The sequence below is a fragment of the Bombyx mori genome, chromosome 20 (genome assembly GCF_030269925.1).
Source record: "Bombyx mori chromosome 20, ASM3026992v2".
NCBI classification, from domain to species: domain Eukaryota; kingdom Metazoa; phylum Arthropoda; class Insecta; order Lepidoptera; family Bombycidae; genus Bombyx; species Bombyx mori.
Window position 1 is genome coordinate 3,819,494 of NC_085126.1, and position 23,788 is coordinate 3,843,281.

Consider the following 23,788-nt stretch of genomic DNA (forward strand, 5'->3'; position numbering starts at 1 on the left):
GAAACAAAAAAGCAATATAGATAATATTTTTTAATTTAGAACTTAATAGCGTGTGAATTATGAAATAATACAACTGAAAAGTTGGCAACTTAATATTATTTATATGTTTCTCCATATGAACAGCGGCTACATTAGAAAATGATGAACTAAGGTCAGGGTCTTTTGTATCAGCCTTAAGTATATTCAACATTTTCCGTGATCGTGACATGTCTAAAAATATTTTTTATCGAGCAAAATACGTGTTACATTATTAATTTAAAATCAAACAGTAAAAACCTAAGCGCTTGACACAAAGACGCCCTCTCTCCAACAAGTCCAACGAACAGCGGCCGGACTGACGAACGAACATTGCGGCCGCTCCGTGCGGGCCGGCGCTTGATCACTCCGTACGTTTTTATGCGGAGCTAACGACAGATAGAACGTTATTCAATTATATATTTCCGAAACTAAATGAGATACAAAAATTCCAAAAACACACGTCCGTAGAGTTCGTATCCCTTATTGCGCCTAGCTATATAACTCGTTTTTGCTCTATGATCACATCGGACTTTGTTCTGCGGATGAGTCGGTATGTATCTGATATAATATATTATTATGTAAGTAAAGTAATGTATGTAATAGTGTATGTATTTAGTAATGTACTGAAAGAACATTATTAAATACACGGCCAGAAGCCATAGTCATAACCAGAAAACAGAGGCATTCTGATGGAATAACTGATTAATAGGGTGTAAGTAACTCGTCAGACAGCTTGTTTGTCTTGGATATTGCAACTAATTTAATTTGAGAATAGTAAAGAAGCATAGGAATATAGTTTTCAACCATAACCTAATCAGTAGTCGTGGTCTAAAGGATAAGACGCTCTGTGTATTCGAATCATGCGATACAACAGTGTCGGCATTCGAATCTCGCAGGCAGGTACCAATTTTTCTAATGTAATAAATACTTAAAAAATCTTGACGAATGACTTCCACGGTGTGAAGGAATAAGCATCGTGTGAGAAAAAGAAATCGGTTGTCTGTAAAGTCGGTTTACTAACGATAGTTGAACGTCACAACGTCATAAGAAAATACTGATGGAATGGTTTAATTTTTTAAAAGAAAATTTTAATATTTATTTTATATGGACAATATTGACACCACATTCACTTTTCACTGAACTTCATACTTGACGAAAACATCTAAATGTATTATTGTATAGCAGCTGTCCACGGGGTTGCATCGCTCACTCAAGTAGGAAAGAGACAGATGTCGAACGCTGTCGAACGCGGAAGCCGATTATGCCTCTTTGTCGCTCGTTGCGCGCTCTCGCTTGCACTTTAAGCCTTAAATGGAACGTCTCAGAGCGAGGTAACGCCGCATGAGTAATGTTTTTTCGTGCGTGCAGCCGGCTCCATCGAATTATAAGACGTTCTCACGTCAATATCAAAAACGCAACATTTCTAACTTGAACAAATACTGATGGTAAGCCTTGTTGTGCAATCCGCATGGGTCCATCACACTGCTTGTTTCTGCCGTGAAGCAGAATTGCGTTTTGTTTGAAGGGTGGGGCAGCCATTTTACTATAACAGTTGAGACCTTAGAACCCACAAATAAAGGTGGTTGGCGGCACTTACGTTGTTATGTATATGGTCTCCGGTAACCGCTTAAGACTAAGTGAGCCCTGAGCTCGTCCATCCATCTAAGCAATAAAAAAATCCTAAGGGTTTGAGCTAACTGTACTTTTGACCGTTGTGTTCACTCTCCGATATATTATAGAACGCATGATGGATTTGCGTTATAAATAGGGTTGGCACTTCCTAGCTAACAGTAGGGGTTACTATAGTAACCTATTATAATTGCTTCTAGATACGATTTTATGATATGAAATTATTTATTCATCGTGGGAGTTATTTTACTTACGCATTGTCTCATTCGTATATAGCTCAGTTATAATTGTACCAGGCCATATCAACACACACGTATAAGTATCCACCACTTTACAAGCGATAGTATATTTTACTTTAACATAATATATTTGGATAAAACTAGGGCATCTATTTTATTTTCTATATGTTCGTTGTCTATGGCACTATCTTTAAGTGAAAAATTATAAAATTAATCATTTTCAGTTAAAAAATTAAATATTGAATTGTAAAAATCAGACAGAATTGTAAAGGACAGAATAAGTCAAACATGCAAACGATTTTTTGGAACGAAGTTTCTTATGGGACGATGCGGAGGGGTACCCTAACCGGGAAAAAACGTCCGTAACGTAAGATTTTTATTAGTTATGCACATAGTGTACGACTTAACTTTGTAATAACGTACAAAAAATAACATATTGTTTTATCATTCATTGACCACGATCTCAGAGCGTTCGTTTGCGCAATACATTAACTCTTATGCAAACAACCGTGAATGAAGTGTACCATAATAAGTTCGCACGTTACCGAATGACCGTAGGTTGTGGCGAAACTTATAGTTTTATTACCTTTATACTTCGAATTGACACCCCGATGGAAGTTAAAGACTTGATCAAAGACCTACGTCCTCGCAAGGCTCCCGGTTCCGACGGTATATCCAACCGCGTTATTAAACTTCTACCCGTCCAACTCATCGTGATGTTGGCATCTATTTTCAATGCCGCTATGGCGAACTGTATCTTTCCCGCGGTGTGGAAAGAAGCGGACGTTATCGGCATACATAAACCCGGTAAACCAAAAAATCATCCGACGAGCTACCGCCCGATTAGCCTCCTCATGTCTCTAGGCAAACTGTATGAGCGTCTTCTCTACAAACGCCTCAGAGACTTCGTCTCATCCAAGGGCATTCTCATCGATGAACAATTCGGATTCCGTACAAATCACTCATGCGTTCAACAGGTGCACCGCCTCACGGAGCACATTCTTGTGGGGCTTAATCGACCAAAACCGTTATACACGGGAGCTCTCTTCTTCGACGTCGCAAAAGCGTTCGACAAAGTCTGGCACAATGGTTTGATTTTCAAACTATTCAACATGGGCGTGCCGGATAGTCTCGTACTCATCATACGGGACTTCTTGTCGAACCGCTCTTTTCGATATCGTGTCGAGGGAACCCGCTCCTCCCCACGCCCTCTCACAGCTGGAGTCCCGCAAGGCTCTGTCCTCTCACCCCTCCTATTTAGCTTATTCGTCAACGATATTCCCCGGTCGCCGCCGACCCATTTAGCTTTATTCGCCGACGACACGACTGTTTACTATTCTAGTAGAAATAAGTCCCTAATCGCGAAGAAGCTTCAGAGCGCAGCCCTAGCCCTAGGACAGTGGTTCCGAAAATGGCGCATAGACATCAACCTAGCGAAAAGTACTGCGGTGCTATTTCAGAGGGGAAGCTCCACACGGATTTCCTCCCGGATTTCCTAATCCGGGATCTCAAATCGGGGGTGTGAGATTCCTCCTCCTGGAGGAATCTCACACCCCCGATTACTCTCTTTAGACAACCCATACCCTGGGCTAGGAAGGTCAAGTACCTGGGCGTTACCCTGGATGCATCGATGACATTCCGCCCGCATATAAAATCAGTCCGTGACCGTGCCGCGTTTATTCTCGGTAGACTCTACCCCATGATCTGTAAGCGGAGTAAAATGTCCCTTCGGAACAAGGTGACACTTTACAAAACTTGCATAAGGCCCGTCATGACTTACGCGAGTGTGGTGTTCGCTCACGCGGCCCGCACACACATAGACACCCTCCAATTTCTACAATCCCGCTTTTGCAGGTTAGCTGTCGGGGCTCCGTGGTTCGTGAGGAACGTTGACCTACACGACGACCTGGGCCTCGAATCAATTCGGAAATACATGAAGTCAGCGTCGGAACGATACTTCGATAAGGCTATGCGTCATGATAGTCACCTTATCGTTGCCGCCGCTGACTACTCCCCGAATCCTGATCATGCAGGAGCCAGTCACCGTCGACGCCCTAGACACGTCCTTACGGATCCATCAGATCCAATAACCTTTGCATTAGATGCCTTCAGCTCTAATATTAGGAGCAGGCTTAGGGACCCCGGTAACCGTATTCGTCGAACTCGACAAAGAGGTCGACGTGCAACCTAACCCATGCATCAGCCCGCTGAGTTTCTCGCCGGATCTTCACAGCGGGTCGCGATTCCGATCCGGTAGTAGATTCATTCGCGAAACAATTGCTCTTGAGTTGTTAGGTCTCCTTCGGAGGCGCTCGGGCAGTTGTTAGCAAATCCCGCCCCTCTTGGCTGAGCCTTTGCTCGCCCACCTGTCCTGGTGAAACTGGGAAGGCCTTCGGGCCACCAGTAAACTTTCAATCATAAAAAAAAAAAAAAAACTTCGAATTGAACTTAAAATTAGTATTTTTATAATAAGGAACTTCGTTCCTATCCGGTGTCCCACGACACCACACATATTTTTTTTACTTTGTACGCACAAGAAAAAGATACAAGGAAACATTTTTTGCATTTAAAAATGTATAAAGTTAAAATTATAAAACGAACGACATTTGACCCGCTTCGGTGATAAGAGGGAGATTTTGTGCGGTATTATATTTGTTTATCACTCGAATAGTATATAAGATGAGTGTGTTATGTATATTCATTGCAGACCTTGGTGTGAGACGACTAGGTGAGTAGTATTATCTTACTTTGTTGTTAAATATTATAATTCTTCGGTACAAAAAATGATTCGCAGAACATTATTAGTGTTTTAATTAGCTAATGCTAGATTTGGCGATGATAATAAAATTTAGATTCAGTTTTTTTTTTGTATTGTCCTTGTAACCAGACGAGCATACAAGCTCACCTGATGCTGAGTGGTTACCTTCGCCCATGGACATCAGCAGAGCCAAGCCGGTGCCTACCATTAAGATAGTCGTTGAGTCGCTTATTTTTATATGAGCGTGTACGTTTTATCTATAGTGTGCTCCGGAATATTCACTAATTAGAGCATTATGCTTTATTGTATCTAATATATAAAATTCTCGTGTCACAATGTTCGTTCCCATACTCCTCCGAAACCGCTTGACCGATTCTCATGAAATTTTTTATGCATATTCAGTAAGCCTGAGAATCGGCTACTATCTATTTTTCATACCCTTAAGTGATAAGGGTTGTCCACCCCTAAGATTATTTTTTTTATTTTTTTGAATTTTTTTTTTGTTATAATGAGACATTATGTGGTTGAATGCGGTATTGTTATTTTTATATTCCTTCATCGTTCACAGCGCTACATGCCTCTTTCACTCATCTACCACATCCTTACACACTTACAATAAGTTAGTTTTTTTTTCTACACTAGAAATTCCCTAGAAATCTTATATATGGCAAAACAACGTTTGCCGGGTCAGCTAGTTTCAATATAAAATAAAATGAGCCATCGGGTGAAGGCTAGCAGATAAAATGACACATTAATATTGTGTATAAAGGATAGTTTACGATAGGAAATTCATATGGCATTATGAAAAATAAAATATTAGTAATATTAAAAAACAGTCACTTGCGCATGGCGACGCGTCGTCACAAAGTGCCCATTACTAAATATATATGCTATCATATAGCGAGGTGACGCGTCGCCACGGTATGGGTCGCCACGTCACCAATAAGTTTTATGTGCGACTATAGATGTTTCAAATTCGAAAGTGCAATGGTCTTATCGCTAAAACCGATCTTTTCCAGACAACCGTCTGATGAACAAAATTTGCGTGATGACGAATTTATCTAAATTTCTAGTATTGAAAGCGTTAAATTTTTTTTGGATGAACATTCGGCCTTCTAAATCATGATCACGGATGCTGGTTATAGGGCTCCCTCAAGGCTCGCAGTTATAGTGGGTCAGGCGAGCTAATAATAGACCCGATAAGGTGAATGCCGTCAACTATCTTAGGGCTGAAGGCAAAATATTTCTAGTTCTGATTTGGTAATCACTTTGTTGGTACAAATTATTAAATAGACGCAACATCCACTATGTGCAATAAATATGTGGAGTGCGTCATCTTGCTCCAAGAATGTCTTGGTTGAGTTCTAGACCATCCGAGCTTTGGACGTGGGATCATGAGCAGCAGAGAGTAAAGTTCGGTTCAACTGCGAAATGTTCCCAAGTGCCTACAGTGTCCCATCTAACATCCATAGTACTTTTCACATTAGGTTATCTGATTACCGATCGCCGTGGCTACGATGTTAAATTACGACGAGACCTTGTAGGCGATGTTCGACTTCTGCGAGTCCACTATCTCGCAGGAAAAGGAGGCGGAATGATAAAGGGAAAGCTCATCCCCTTCCGCACCGATCCGCCGAGCTGGGAGCCGCAGAATGGCTTTCACCCAACCTCAGCCCCTGTAAGGAGACAGTCTCCTTCCAGTGGCACCGCCCGGGCGGCCTCAGTAGCCGCTATCTCTTGGAAACCGGCGTCATTGGTCGTCGACGATCGCCTCGACGAACCATCGGTCTGTTTGTAGTATTGAACCCACTACTTTGCCACTTTGCCTGGGTTTTGACCCCGGACGGAGATCGGACGTCGGATGAGAGAGTGCAAGGGGAGTCTTTTGGTGGGTGCCCTAACAAACATCTGTGGACGGTCAAGACCCACGTACTGACGCTTTGATTTAGTTTCCTCATGTGGAAGTTTCTCATGAAAGGCCTTTTCGAGACGTAGTTTTTCCGATAAGTGTGATTCCATCACTCGAAATCGGTACACTGCATGTCGTTACGAATGCTTCTAGAGCACTCAATCGCCTCCTTAAGCCAACATCTCTCGAAAGCATCCATGAAAATCGTACTCAATTTTACTTCTCTATATTTTGTAAGTTGCATTTTATTTTTACATAATATCATCGAAATATTACAGGAAATCAATATGAAGACCTTGGCGGTTCTCGCGCTTTGCTTGGTAGCTGCTAGCGCTACGCCTTCGATCGACGGGGACGACAGATACCCAATTCATGCACCCAGCGGCTATGAAGATATAGTTACGAACGCCATCATCACCAGAAACTATGAAGCTGCTGCTTCAATGACGGTGCAGCTCAAAAGACGTTCGAGTGGAAGATACATAACAATCATCGTCAACAGGCTGATAAGAGAAAATAAAAGGAATCTCTGTGACCTCGCCTACAAGCTGTGGGATTACATGGATGAGAGCCAAGAGATAGTGAAAGAGTACTTCCCTGTTATATTTAGACAGATATTTTCCGAGAACAGTGTTAAGATCATCAATAAAAGGGACAATCTTGCCATCAAACTGGGCGATGCTTTAGATTCCGATAATGACAGAGTCGCATACGGTGATGCTAATGACAAAACAAGCGACAACGTCGGCTGGAAGTTAATTCCCTTGTGGGATGACAATAGAGTCTACTTCAAGATCTTCAGTGTCCATCGGAACCAATATTTGAAATTAGGCACACGTATTGACGTTGACAATGATCATGGCGTTTACGGAGACGATCGCGCTGACACGCACAGACACCAGTGGTACCTGAAGCCCGTTGAGCTCGAGAACCAGGTCTTGTTCTACATCTACAACCGTCAGTACGATCAGGCCTTGAAACTTGGCAGAAATGTTGACAGCGACGGAGACAGACGCGCGTACTCAAGCTCCAGCAGCGTCGAAGGTCAACCCGAGCTCTACGCCTGGTCTATCTCGATCCTCAACTAAACCTAATTGTACTTACTCAAGTATAAACATGCAATTTCCCATGACGATTCCCGGCATTAATAAAAACCATAAGTAATACGTCATCTTTTTTTTTAACTAACTTTTTTCCCTTGTACGCAGACGAGCATACGGCCCACCTGAAAATGAGTGGTTACCGTCGCACATAGACGTCAGCAATAAAACAACGTGTGATTGATTTGCGTCCTATGTAAATTTTATAATAAAAGCACACTATTGAACATAATAAATATAATACATAAAAATGAAGAATCTTTGAAAATTCCTTATTTTATAAGTTGTTTATTAATCGATCTTATTGTCACTATTAAAACAGTCTATAATTTTAGGTTATTTTAAGTTGAATAACACCATGTTAAGTGTTTCAGTTACCTGGTATATAGCCGATGGAGATAAATTCAATGATAATTGAATTCATCATGTTAATATTGATGTCAATCGAATATTAGCGTACTGCATTGATTTGAATTGAGTACTACTACTAAAACATAGACAAAAACGTAATGAAACAATTATTTATTATAAAAAAAATCAAATAAATAAAAATGACATAATTTTCTTGATCCTAACTTTAAATGACAGACAAATGGCCAGATTTACTTTCAAAATTGAAGATTTTACTTAAAAATCTAAAAATATTGTTACGCGCTGGGATTCGGAATAAATAAATGTTCCACCAAAGTATAACTTAAAACTGTATTTATCATTTAGAACACTCACAGAACACTTTAAAATTCTCAATTCATTTCTTCCGCTTCGCTTCAGGTGATCGGTTCCCTGTTTCGCTTCGAGTATTTCCGATTACTGACTGACTGCGTGCCATCTTTGCAACGTTTTTATAGCCGATACCACATCCCTAGAATTATCGAGAATATTCCACACATTTCTAGTATCGTGTTGCCGCTATCTGACAATAGATGGCCTTGTACTTGTACTTCTCGAGCGTTCTAGGTGCTACTAGTTCCTTCGATATTCGTTCGACTATTCGGCGATAGATGGCGTTACTCTTACCGGCGTAACAATATTTATCTTACTGCAATGACGTAAGCCAGAGATATTACATTAAAATATTTAACACTCAAGAGGCCATTGAGGGTACATTAATAACAATTCTTACCAAGTAAACAGCGGTGACACACGAGGCACCTAGTTGCTTATATATGTATTGTAATGAAAGTCCACTGTAGTAAAACATTGTTCTTATTGGCATAACCTAGAGTCGCAATGCAGTGTAATAGGCCATTTTACTCCCAAAGGGGACCGTTGCGTGGAGTCTGGCAGCTTTAATGGCGTAAATGAAACGATGCAAACAGAGGGGGTATTATTGTGACCATGGTTCTAAGAAAAAATAGGATTTCGAATAATTACCTAGCTTATAGGGACTGCAAGGATCGGATAATCGCAAATAATAAGTATTACAGTTAGTAATAATATAACTGTAAATTTCATGACAATGATATTAAAATACATGATTCTAGAATTTGTGAAACGGATTAAACATATGTGGGAGAAGCGATGACAATTTTAAAATTATTAACTCTGGTTCGTTTCTTTTAAACTACGAAGGCAAAAGATCTAAACTGCTGCGTGACAAAATAATCACAGACTGAAATTAAAAAAGTTTTTGAAGCAGACAAAGAAGATACGACGGATAACCGAGCAATGATAAACTGTGTTTTTTTTTTTATAGCTTAGATTGGTGAACGAGCTCACAGCCCACCTGGTGTTAAGTGGTTACTTATAGACATCTACAGCGTAAATGCGCCGCCCATCTTGAGATATAAGTTCTAAGGTCTCAAGTGTAGTTACAATTTTAATGTGCTCTCCTCAAAAATCCGCAGCAAAATGAGCTATCAATTCACCGACTTCACACAATCGTTCGCCCACACTTGTTGTCAAATTCATAATGAAATTTGAAGCTGTTTATTTTAAAAACTAAAACCTAAATTTCTGTTGATTTGTAAATGTAATTAATTGTTATGATTAACTTAGGACGAATCAACAGCAAATTCATATTAAAGAGTATTACATAGAATAGGGGGATCAATGTGTAAAATAGAGTTGGTGTGGCGGAATAAACGGCGTTGGTAACATACAGTATAAATAACAATATTTTGTTACCTATTATTATAAATCAAAACAACATGTCTTAATAGTATTTTCTTTGTTTTTCGTGAAGGTAAACATAATTAAAGCTACTTTTACGGTTTGATATGATGTAAATTATTTTTAATTAATTCCAATGTTTCCAATATTTTTGTGGCGTTTATGAACGCACATTTTTATGATGCGTAAGCCGGAACGCACGAGATGTGGGAAAAAGAATATAGTCTGTGACACGGGACCTTTTTACCGCCAAATATTTAAAACGTAAAAATAATTTATAATGTGTTAAATAACTAAGATAATGTAATTACTTAGAATTGTTTATGCCGTTACAACAATAAAATTTATATTGTTCCAACTGTGGTGTTAATTATATAAAACACGACTTTACGGCGAAATAAAGAAGGGACTCTATATGAACTCCCTTATTTTAAAGTTTTCGTGATTACGAAATACTGTTAGGACGTGCATAGTTAGAAGCAGTTTAGCCGGTAAAAACTATTTATTTTCAGATGAACACATATGAAATTTGACAGCGTAACTACGGACTCGCGACTGATTATTTCGCATAGACAATCATAGATGCGTTGTTCACAGTACTTTGCCTCATTAACAAATACTGATGTAAATAATATAGTCGTGATTAAGATTTCATTCATCTATACTAATATTATAAAGAGGAAAGATTTGTTTGTTTGTTTGTTTCGAATAGGCTCCGAAACTACTGGACCGATTTGAAAAATTCTTTTTCCATTAGAAGCCGACGTTGTCCCTGATGAACATAGGCTACTTTTTTTCATTTTTTTTTGTTTTGTTTCATGTGTGTTTTAATGTTTCCGAAGCGAAGCGAGGGCGGGTCGCTAGTTTATTATAAACATGTTTAAAGTTTGGTCTTCGAATATGATAACACTTCAGTGACCTGAATTCGGATGATGCAAATTTCTGATAGCTTGAGAGTTCAATTATGAGTTTTGAGAGAGCGCCTTTGTGCTCGAATGTTTTAAAGTCCGACTGGAATCTAAAAGATAACAACCAAACTATTATATAAATTTATGTACAAAGCGGCTTCCGATGCGCCTTTTTAAATGTCAATTAGTTTTATTTTAATGGTCAGCGACATGCGACAGTACGTAATACAAATGAAATTCTTATATGGATTGTCCAAAAATCTTCATAAGCAATGGTAACGATCATTAAGATAAAGTCTCAGGTTGGCTCCCTAATTTACAATGCGCCCAACAAGTAAATTGTTCACTTCTAAGGCCGGTTTGATGTTTTAAAATAAAATTTTCCTTCCAGATTTATTTGAAACAAGCGGCCCGCTCCGGCTCCTTTCGGATCTTTAACAAAAATTTCAACGAAGTTTGACGTTGTTTTATTTTTAAAAATAAAAGAACACTTATTGCGGCATACTTATAATAGTTAAACATATGCTGTCGCGACACTTTTTGAAATAATAACGTGTTCTACAAAGTCGTAGTACATTATTTTATTCTATCATCAATAGTTTTCGCAGGGCACGCGATGTAAAGAATATTTTTACACCCTGGGTTACATTATTGGAGTTTTAGTAAGGATCCCTAATTTTTTTCAAAAAAGATTATAGCCTATGTCCCTCAAGAATAGTATAGCGTCCAAACAGTGAAAGAATTTTTCAAATCGGTTCAGTAGTTTCGGAGCCTATTCAATACAAACAAACAAGCAAATCTTTCCTCTTTATAATATTACTATAGACGATCCATCTATTTTAACATCTGCTGCTAATAAATATTATAATATTCTTTTTAAAATCAAAATTTCGATACTTTATACTCACTACCACATACTTTTCTGTCTTCATGTCACTTTGAAGACATTAAGCTTTCATGTGGCTTATGAAATTTTGTATGTTTTCTTTATAACTGTTAATAAAGTGTTTTGAATCTCCACGGCTATATACATACTATCATCCAACTTGTTCCTGTCGCGAAGCAGCAGTTTTCAATTTAGTTGTCAAGATTATCTCTAAAAGGGACAATCTTGCCATCAAACTCGGATACGCCCTGGACGCGGAAAAAGATAGAACAGCTTATGGCGATGCTAACGACAAGACGAGCAAGAACGTCGCTGGAAGTTTGTTCCTTTGTGGGATAATAACAGGGTCTACTTCAAGATCGTCCATATTTTCCGTCATCAACACTTGAAGGTTGGGGAAAAAACCGATGGCGAAGGTGACCACAGCAATTATGGCGCCGACTCTGCTGACACATTCTGACACCAGTGGTACCTGAAGCCGGCTAGCCACGAGGACAATACCTTGTTCTACATCTACAGTCGTCAATGCAACCAGGGTCTGAAGCTCGGCAGGGCAGTCGATAGCGATGGTGACCGACGAGTGTACTCGAATGCTGGCGAAGTTGTAGGCCAACCCGAGATCTTCGGCTGGTCAATCTCTGCCGTCAATTAAACAAATGACAATTGTGAACCAAACGCAGCTACCGAATTACCGACAGTAAATATTAACGTAATAAAAATCTTGTTATTTGATGACTTTACCTTTTTCAACCTTTCTATCTGTATTCGTCCGTTCGCATCGCTAATACCTCAAGATTTCAATTCTCAACTGTGAGCTATTAAGAGAGTAAGGCCTTAAATCAGCCTTTCTCAAAGTGGGCAATAACGCCCCCTTGTGGGCGCTGCAGGCCTAAAGGGGGCGGTAAGAGACCCAGAAAAAAGGAGGCGTTGTTTAGAGGCTTTCGTGGCGATTTGTAATTTCATCTAGGAGGACTCTTAGAAACCGACTGAGCTCTCGCTATAAAGATAAAGATAAAGAAGCCTTTATTAACAACCTTAATTCATATTTAGGTACATTTTTCTTTTCATTTGACATCGGCTAAGATTTTTTTGCTTTCGCATAGGCTTCCTCCAAATCCTGCCATAAGTCTCTCGCTATAGCGGTTCTTAAGTAGGTGAAAAAATGGGGGCGCTACAAAATAATTTATTCTCAAAGTGGGCAGTAGAGGAAATAAGTTTGGGAGCCCCTGCCTTAAATTACTAAAACATCCGAACAGTCTTTTAACATAAATTCATTTTGCAATGGATTATCATCCTTTTTAACAGCTATGAAACTGGAGCGGCTAATTACTTGGTAGCAGAAGTAAATAGGATGATGGGACCTAGCCGTGCAAGGACGTAATATGCAGACACCAATAAACAAAATAGATTTTAAAAAGTTTGAAACTAGACAGATAGGTAGAAAATAAATGGACAGATTAATTTGTTTCAAAAATAAATAAAGAAATTGAAAGGAAAAAATAGATGTGATAAAGACAAACCTTCCTCTCTATGACGGTGAGGAAGCAAGCGACCAACTAAATTACTTTTCAGTTCATGCAAAGCTCCTTGAAGGGCGCTCGTTACCTACATCGGAGCTCATGTGAGCCGATTTTTGGTTCATCAACAAGAAAACAGAAAATAACCAAGCAATAGACTAGTCGCGTTTCTGATCCAGTGGTAGATTCTGCCAAGCACGGCTCTTGCTAGGGTTCGTGTTAGCAGCAACGTCAGGTTTGAGCCCCGCGTGCTCACGTACTAGTTCGGTGAATCTAGAATAGCCTCTCGAGGTTACTAGACAGGTAAATTCAAAATAATTAAAAAGTAGAAAAAAAAAGTTTTTATGTAACAGTATTTATGGCCAGACTATAGTAGAATTATTTTGTCGTTGCAGTTTGGGTCATAAAACATAGCCCGGCTAGGGCGGTGAGCATGTTGCGCGGGCGCAAAGCCATTATCCATAAAAACAAATGAGTCATCGAAGGCAGGTACACGGCGGCGGGGTGGTATACCAAGGGAGGTGAGACATTGTTATGTTATGAGTCATTTGTAGTTACCTGCAAGTTATAGTACATTATGTCGAAGAGAAATGTGTTTTTATGCATTCGTTCTCTGAATTTCTTTAGTGACACAATGCCTACTCCTTTGTTTTGTATCAAAACGGCAGAATTTATTCAAAATAATATTTTCACGTGTCGTTATCAACAATGTGTTAAAAATTTTCACCGAAATAAGAATAAATCCCGAAAAGTTACAAAGTGTTAATTTCTGCCGTTCTCGTTAACTTGCTGCGGCGATATGTCGTGTAAATGTTCGATTAGTGATTTTTTCTTTCATTTTTATCACTAACCCACAAAATTACAAAACTAAATACACTATCGATAACGCTTATCGACAACAATAATGCGCTTCACTATGCCCATCCATAAGGCTCGTGAGTGGAAGAGAGAGGGAAATACTCGCTTCACCGCTCCGATTTTTTATGACCCAAACTGCAGCGACAAAATAATTCTACTATAGTTACATACTCGTATACTGTAAACGGCAAGAAGTGGATGAGGAGAGCCGCAGACCGGGCTCAGTGGTGTGGATTGGGAGAGGCCTATGTCCAGCAGTGGACGACTGTGGGCTGTTGATGATGATGATGATGATGATGATGATACTGTAAACGCACGATATAACTATAATACGCGCTGTCTTCGATCATCGAGCAATACATTTTTTAGAAAAAAGCGTCACTTTCTTTTTCCTTTCGAAAAATGGTATCCGTTTCCAGGATTTGAACTCTGGCGTTGTCACATCGACCAATGACTTGCGGACTAAATAATAATAATAATGGTTGGTTCGAAGTAAGTATCAGTTGAATGGAATATTTTAAATGTATTCAACTGATAATTATTTTTGACAAATGCATCTTTTTTATTTGATTGGTTTTGGTAATTTTAAGTATCTTTCAATGATACTATGTACACATATGGACTTGTTGTTGTTGTCTGAAATAAAATAAATCATTCATTCATTCATTCAATGCGAATACGTAGGATGTTTTATCTTATAGGCCGATGGTGGTGCGACATACATATCTATATCCCGAGAGAAAAAAGGCACGTCCTATGAATACGTTAGTAAGAAACCCTGCTTATATATCTACTCAAATACATATTCCTGCTTTCAAACTATATAAATACTGACTATTTATAACATTACTAGCTTTTGTCCGCGACTTCGTCCGCGTGGAATAGTTACTTTGGCATAACGCTAAATTTTACCTGCCTCTTCATTTACGTAGAAAATGAAAATATTTTTGAATAATAAAATGTTAAGGAGCTATTTATGGTAGCAAAATCACGCTTTTTAACCGACTTCAAAAGAGGAAGTTATCAATTCGACCATAGTTTTTTATCTATGTATGTTCACCGATTTCTCGAGAATGCTTGAACCGATTCTGATAATTCTTTTTTTCTTTTTTTTGTTCGAAATTTTAGACTTCCAGAATGGTCCTATAATCATCAAGATCTGATGATGGGATCCTGGAGAAAGCCAGAAAATTCTATAATTGTCAAAGCCTATCTTGAAGTGATTTGGGTATTTCAATGTTGTAATGAATAACGTATTTATTTGGATAAAGATTAATAACATGTTTATAAAAACTACTTCACAAATAATGCTTTATTGTAGAACAAATTTGTTTAACATAAAAAAAGTTATAGTGAGCCAACCTTACTATATAGACATATTATGCTGTCACGGACTTTTTTTTAGATCTTTTAAAGGGGAACCATTTTTCATACATTATTTTAGCGAAACTTTAACCGTTTCCGCAGCACAAGCAGCGGAAGCTCTTAAAAGGAGAAAAAAAAACCCGATTTTGAAACATTCTTTATTGGTGCTTCGCGTGCATTGGTCTTAACGTGATGTTATATAATTTATAGCCGTCCTTAATAAATGAGCTATCTGATACTGAAATATTTTTTTCAAATCGGACCAGTAGTTCCTGAGATTAGCGCGTTCAAACAAACAAACAAACTCTTCAGCTTTACAATATTAGTATAGATTTTATCTATTTATAACAGCACAATTTTTAACTGTTCTATACTTTTTGGGTTAAGGCTGATCATTATTGTTAGCTTTGAAATATTAAAAAAATTGTTTTAATTTCTACGCTAGCAAAGTCGCGATTGCGGCAATTACATAATACCAATCGATAGCTGGCCACGGCTTCAAAACATGAAATCACCTTTTATCAGTGAAGTAGGTCAAATAAAGTTCACATTTAAGAAAAACAATATTGTTTAGAAATCAAACTAATTTCTAGATTCATCTATGAATATACACATCTCCAACATTTGTCTAATCTGTATGTTTGAATTCAAATTATTTTATCAGTAATTACGCAAATTATAATTTTGCGGGTTTCACTTTTATTAGACGACGTTATTCCTTCACCGTGGAAGTCAATCGTGAACATATTTTGTTGAGTACGTAATTCATTAGAAAAATTGGTACCCGCCAGGGATTCGAACACAGGTGCATCGCTCAACACGAATGCACCGGACGTCTTATCTCTTAGGCCACGACGACTTCAAAGCCTTTTTTTCACGTTTTTAAGCCCAACGCGCAAATGGTTCGGAACACTGTGGAGCATGAAGAACATTCATCATGAAGCTTCGATTTCGTGCATCTAATTATCAAACCAAGATGGCTCTTTCGAAAATTAAGTTTTTAGTAATTAATAGATTCATCAAGATGTCGAATGTGGCAAATAGAAATCGACGCGACGATAAACTATATTTTCCAAAATCCAAAACTATATTAAAGACTAATAGTATACTAGCTATAAGCGTTAGGATATTTAATAAACTACCAAAGAAATTAGGAGACCTAGACGATTTTCATTTTAAGAAAAAAATTAAATATAAAATCTTATTAGTGAAAATTATTATCACATAAATTATTTTCTTAGGGACGACATTGAAAATATCCGTTTTTTTTAAATTATTAGTTGAATTATGGATGAATGAATGGTAAATTATATAATATCATAATATCTTGCACTGCACTAACATTCGCATGTCAAATAATGACAAAGCATACACGCCGTTTTTAACTTATGTAATAACTCATTTTCACTATGCTTAGCGAGTAAATGATTTCTTTCATTCTTTCTTTAACTACACAATATTTAGGTTTTATTATTGCCTTTGTAGTCAGATAGACATACGGCCTACCTGACGCTAAGTAGTCAGCATCGCTCAATTGAGCAATGCCAGGGGCACAGTCAAGCTGCTGCCCACTTCTGAGGACTCTCTGCAAATTATTAGAAGTTATTGTATGAAAGAAGAACCTCATAGGTACTATTTGAAAAAAGTTTCACTCAAAAATCTCAAACCATGAAGGTTCTATGTCAATTCGAAGTATCTATTACAATAAAACGGCAATTTCATACTCTAACTCTCCAATATTTATACAAGTAAAGCCACGGACTAGTGATAAATTCTGATTATACTACCTCAGCCTAGGCCGACAAGGGTTATCTGACGATAAAATTTTTGTTTTTGAAAACATGTTTGTAGTTTGTCTTATCAAAACGATGTGAGGTCTCTCTTATTATGATTTTAATTGTAATTAACGGTATCGTGTCAATATTTTCGTAACGTGGGCCTTAAATTGGGTCATTTTTATAGCGATTTTCTTCGTGGAATTTTTTGTATTATCTCTATTTGAATAAGTCGAGGCGGGTAGATTAATTCACGACCCACGTGATTACGGAATCGGACGTCAATCGATCTCGCAAGGCGCATTGCATTTGAACATGTCCCTTTATGTCCTTCGAATCGGAAGGCAAGATTTCTTCACGACAGAAGCAAACCATAATGTGGTGTTTAATTATGCCATATTAAGCAAACAAGTTTTTTTAATGGTAAAATGAGTTGATGAGCTCACGGCCCCCTTGGTTACTGTTGATGCCATCACCCATCTTGAGACGTGAGTTCTAATCTTTTACAGCACAGGAGGTGCCCCATCCTTCAAACCGAAACGCATTACTGCTTCACGGCAGAAATAGGCAGGGTATTGATACCTACCCGAGCGGACTCACAAGACGCCATACCACCAGTAATGGCAGTAATCACGCAAATTTTTTTTTTCGGGTTTGATTTTTATTACACGATGCTATTCTTTCACCGTGGAAGTCATTCGTGTGAATATTTTTTAAACACGTATTTCTTTGGAAAAAATAGTACCTACCTGTGGAGCTCGATACGAACGCACCGTATCTTATCCTTTAGGCGACAGTGATTTCACAGATTTTCCGTTATACAAGATTCTGAAAGAGTCGTTCTGTGTTCGTTAGTAATGACACGTCAGAACAAATTATAATTGATCTATTCCTTGCGTGAGATACTTTCAATGCGACTTAAGTTGAAAAAAAGGAATTTATCTTTGATCTTATGATCAATTGATACAAGATTAAACAGATATATTTTCTTAGACAGTGTAAAGAACGTGTCAAAAGTGTACAAAAATTGGGTGTTCTTAATCAAATTGAAAAGTATTTCGTCAAAAAAAATCATAATTACCTCTTTACCTTAAACCAATATCCAGGGACCTCTGTTATTATATTTGTCTTTAAAAATATTCACACAATTTATTTTTTATTTTTATTTATTTATTGCTGAGGTGGGTGGACGAGCTCAAAGCCCACCTGATGTTAAGGGGTTACCGGAACCCATAGACATCTACAATGTAAATGCGCCACCCACCTTGAGATATAAGTTCTAAGATCTCAGTATAGTTACAACGGCTGCCCCACCCTTCAAACCGAAACGCATTACTGCTTCACGGCAGAAATAGGCGGGGTGGTGGTACCAACCCGCGCGGACTCACAAGAGGTCCTACCACCAGTAAACACCACAGTAAAAACCACAAAACGTCTCTACATCACAATATGATTTCTGAAAGATTTTTTACTGGTGGTAGGACCTGTTGTGAGTCAGCGCGGGTAGGTACCACCGCCCTGCCTATTTCTGCCGTGAAGCAGTAATGCGTTTCGGTTCGAAGGGTGGGGTAGCCGTTGTAACTATACTGAGACCTTACAACTTATATCTCAAGGTGGGTGGCGCATTTACGTTGTAGATGTCTATGGGCTCCAGTAACCACTTAACATCAGATGGGCTGTGAGCTCGTCCACCCATCTAAGTAATAAAAAAAAAAGATTGCTTTCATTAATTTTATTTTTCAGAGACGTGAAGCACGTAGGTTTCATATTTTTTACAATTCACTAATGTGTTTTAATATTTTAATTAAAAGTTTTCCCTTTTTTTATTAATTCGCCTTTACGTTTACCTCAACTTCTTTCTGGATTCTATCTTTCGTTACTGCTCATGAGTTGTTTTCTCGAGCGGGTCCAATCCATCATCCTCGATTACTATTGTCGAAGCAGCCATGCGCTTTGGTTTAAAGGTTGCGATCACTCTTATATAATATTACTGAGCTCTTGGCTTTATTTCTCAAGGTGTACGTCAAGAGTTTCATTGCACCTACCACTATTTATTTACTCTGCACTACCTTTGGTTGACTGGAAGGAATGCCTTAGGCATTAAGTCCGCCAATGTAAATTTTATATGAAGTGTAATAAATAAATAAAAGAGTCCATAGACGTTTAGACCTCAAGTGTATTATCGATGTCTCTTCATTACTGAAGGTCGTGTCCTTGAAACTTGACCGCGGCCTATCTATGTTTAGACCCAATCAGTCTATGCCCATTCATTTTTTGTGTCTAAAATGAACTGGAGATTCCTCCACGTTGCTTCTTGATCACATTGACATATACTTTGCCAAACTATATTTGAAAAAGTTTTAAGCTGTAGGTACTAACTAACCGAACCATTGTCCGGGATATGCTTATTAGCAATCGCTTTTGCCAGTGCCCAAAATCACTCATTATCACATGGGCCGTATCCGGCTGCCTTCATTGGTAATAAAATACATTAAAGAAAACCATAGTAAGGTCAATGAACGATTGTAATTATTTTTTTCAGTATGCTCGTAATAAGCACGGTTCAAAAGTTAAGCCGATAAACGCGGAGATGCTCTTGTAATGAATTTATATTAAATTATGTTAATTATTATGTAATTTGTACATTATTATCTTATAATGCTATGTATAATGCACTGTTTAAGTTGAAAAGTTCACAACATTTTAGATTACAAAAACTTTTATGAATTTATAAAAAAATAATATTTATAATAAGATGTACAAAAGTTATACATGATTCATAATCTGTCGTCATGAGTCGCACAACTGTCTGCATCAATTGATAAGATCTCCACAGACTTGAAAATATTTATTCCCGTCAACGGTGTTTTCTGAGCTTTGACCAATCATTAGTCCCGAAGTTCTGTTACATTGTGGGATCAACTGATCGTATTTGTCCGTGTCTGCTGTATTTTATTGTAATAATCATCACCATCCGTCCACAGCAGTTTTCTACTGGACATAGGGCTCTCCAATCACAAGCCACTGAATGCGGTAATGGTAGACAGCGGCTCTGCCCTTGGCGTTGTTGACGTCTATGGGCGACGGTAACCACTCACCATCAGGTGGGCCGTATGCTTTTTTAATATTGAATTGTCATCAGTCCTTAATAAGTATACCAAATTTCGAGTTAATCCGACGTTTTGAAGGGAGTCAAAATCATGTTCAAAGATTCCGTTACATACTAACATATATGACATATCTGAAGCTAATAAAAGCGTATTAAAAAAAACTATCCCCGGATTTTGTCATCCAGCTCTTGCCAGCCATGCCGCATGGATCAGCATTCCAACGACCCTGATGGCATACTGCACCACTTTTGCCAATTCGCGGTTTCCATTCAAGAAAATGTTTACCTCAATGGTTATCCGTTCTCAGGCTAATATGACCAGCCCCTTGCCACTTCAGCTTACTAATCCAATATATTTAGTATGTCGATAACTTTATCTCTGTGCTATTTCACCGTAACCTTAACTAGTAGGTGAACTTGCGGGGCTCAAGCTTGACGACGTTGCTAACACGAGCCCTAGCAAGAGCCGTGCTTCGCAGAATCTACCACCGGATGGGAAACGCGACCCATTGAGAAGATCCGGCGAGAAACTCAGTGGGCTAATTTGGGCTGTGGGTTAATTTACTCGTCGAGCCCTTCGTCGTAAGTGACGGGTTCGACGGTGACCGATGCTTGTGGTAACAAAAAGCACCGTTAATGGATCAGGAGGATCCATAATGACGTGCTTTGGGCGACGTCGACGGTTTACCATTCGATAATTACCGGTTCGACGAGAACGATGACCGGTGCTTGAGGTACCTAAAAGCACCGTTGGTGGATCGGGAGGATCCGAAATGACGTGTTTGGGGCGACGTCGACTGCTTTCCGTTCTGTCCGCAGGATCGGGAATGTAGAGAGAAACTCCAAGCTTAGCCCTCCACATATCTTTTATGTATATTGTATAAATTCCAAACCTTATTTGCCTGAAACAACAAGATCAGGGTCATGATATAAAGATATGGAATATTCTTGAAATCTTATTTTTAATTCTAAACTTTATCGTTCACTCGTTGTGAACAACATTTGACCTATTCTATTGATAAATGAATGATAAGCTTTTATCTAACTTCTAAAATAGTATAAAAAGTGAACTACATCGTTGGGAGTATCGCAGACCTTAGTGAGAACTGACTAGGTAAGTTCCTTTATACATTACTTACATATGTACTAATAGTTCAAATGTTCTACATTGTGGCTGTGTTATGTCGAGCTAAACTAATTTTGAAGTCGTCGTGGCCTAAAGGATAAGACATCCGGTGCATTCGTATGTAGCGATGCAACGGTGTTCGAATCCCGCAGGCGGGTACCAATTTTTCTAATGAAATACGTACTTAAGAAATCTTCACGATTGACTTCCACGGTGAAGGAATAACATCGTGTAATAAAAATCAAACCCGCACAATTATAATTTGCGTAATTAATGGTGGTAGGACCTCTTGTGATTCCGTACGGGTAGGTACCACCACCCCGCCTATTTCTGCCGTGAAGCAGTAATGCATTTCGGTTTGAAGGGTGGGGCAGCCGTTGGAACAATACTCAGACCTCAGAACTCATATCTCAAGATGGGTGGCGGCATTTACGTTGTAGATGTCTCTGGGCTCCAGTAACCACTTAAAATCAGGGTGGCTGCGAGCTCGTCCACCCATCTGAGACATAAAAATTAAAAAAGTTTGAAGTCGTCGTGGCCTGGGGGATAAACCACCCAGTGCATTCGTATCTATCGATATGGCTGTTTCGGTGCTCGAATCCCGCAGGCATGTACCTATTTTTCTAATAAAATACGTATTCAACCAACGTTCACGAGTGGTGCTGGAATAACAACGTGTAAAACTTACAAAAAATATGATTTGGGTACATAATTACTGGTGGTAGGACGTCTTACTAGCCTGCACGGATGGTACCACCACTATCTTCCCTATTTATGCCGTGGAGCAGTAATGCGTTTCGATTTAAAGAGCGGGCCATTGTAGTGAGTGATACTTAGAACTCATGTTCCAAGGTGGGTGGCCACAATTGCATTGTAGATCTCTATGTACTCCGCTGATCACTTAACACCAGGTCCATGGACCAGGTCCAGGTCCACGAGCTCGCCCACCCACCTTATCATTAAAAAATAATTAGAAAATACACTGCCTCGTCCCATGGGTGTCGTAATAAGGATGTCAGCATAGAATTGATAGTAGTGTTCTCTGAGTAGTATAACAGCGCACCGCGATCGTTAATTGATATTTACCGATAGCATTGTGTATCAGCACAGTTCAATTCCATGTCCTACATATTTCTTCTACAAAGCAGCCTGGCGATCCGGTTTGAAGAGTGGGGAATGTTATGAGATACTATGGAGATTTCGACTTCGTACCTCTAAGTGTACAGCATTTACGTTTTGATATCTCCTTTTTTGTATTGCGTAGACGTGTTAATGACCCCAGGGTCTATCTGGGTTAAGTGGTAAGACACAATACACAAAGCATAAGCGTTAATTGTATAGTATAATGTTGTCCGACCCTTCAAACTTAATGGTGATTTACTGTGTATATCTATGCGAGTTTAAACTTCCCGCCATCACCTTTTAGTATCTAGTGGGTATCTCAAAGCTATCCAAACGCTATTAAATTCTGACCTAAGCAATGATTATGCAATATGAATTTCAGGTACGCTATCAATATGAAAACCTTGGCAATCTTTTCGCTGTGCGTGCTGGCTGTCAGCGCCGGCCTCATCGACATCGACATTGACATCCTATCCGCTCCGACAAACGTGGAAGTGGACAGGCTTTACAACAGCATCGTTACCGGAGACATTGACAGGGCTGTTGCTCAAACTTTGGCGCTAGAGGGACTTTCAAGGGGAGCTATCATTGAAGATGTCGTTGACAGGCTCATCAGGGAAAAGAAGAGGAACACCTTCGATTACGCTTATAAACTCTGGAGCAGTGATGGACAGGATATCGTCACACAACACTTCCCTATTCAGTTCAGATTGATCTTGGCCGAGAACCATGTCAAGCTCATCAACAAGAGGGACAATCTCGCCATCAAACTCGGCGCTGCAGTGGATCACGAAAATGACAGAACCGCTTTCGGTGACGCCAACGACAAGACCACAGACAACGTCGGCTGGAGATTTGTTCACTTGTGGGATAACAAAAAGGTGTACTTCAAGATCATTAGCATTGCCCGTAACCAATTCTTGAAACTGGGCTCTGCTGCTGACGACGCTGGTGACCACACCGCTTATGGGGACAACAAAGCCAACACCTTCAGACACCAGTGGTACCTGCAGCCCGCTTTTGTCGAAAAGGAAGTCGTGTTCATCGTCTACAACCGCGAGTTCAACCAGGCTCTGAAGCTCGGCAGAGCAGTGGATTCGGACGGAGACCGCAACGTATACGGACACAATGGAGACGTGTCCGGCTCCCCTGAACTCTTCGGTTTCACTGTCTCTCCTCTGTAGAAAGCACCATTTATTAATTACAAAACAACCATATCCAATAAAAATCAGAATACATTTTTGATGTTTTCATTTATTTGAAGCCCTTTAAAAGTTACGAAATTTAGTTCCACTTTTTTTTTTTTGTAACTTATTAGAAAAATAAACCGAGACATACTTTTTTGTATTCTAAAGGG

General features: G+C 39.0%; 2 protein-coding genes and 1 pseudogene across 8 annotated transcripts in view; all 3 read left to right on the forward strand.

Moving 5' to 3' along the window:
• LOC101744064 (inactive dipeptidyl peptidase 10) overlaps positions 1-23,788 on the forward strand; it is a 298,205-nt gene that overhangs the window by 236,504 nt on the left and 37,913 nt on the right. The window lies entirely within an intron of this gene.
• Lsp-t (LSP-T protein) lies at positions 296-23,669 on the forward strand. 6 transcript variants are annotated; one of them, NM_001043443.1, is given in 4 exon segments: positions 6,841-7,369; positions 7,372-7,393; position 7,396; positions 7,399-7,641. In NM_001043443.1, coding segments are annotated over 4 exon segments (795 nt in total).
• Positions 10,918-12,317, forward strand: LOC134200808 (microvitellogenin-like; annotated as a pseudogene).

Bases quoted from the DNA above. Each gene is read 5' to 3' on its own strand.
- Lsp-t (XM_062674156.1), top strand. From the start codon at position 6,685: ATGTCGTTACGAATGCTTCTAGAGCACTCAATCGCCTCCTTAAGCCAA.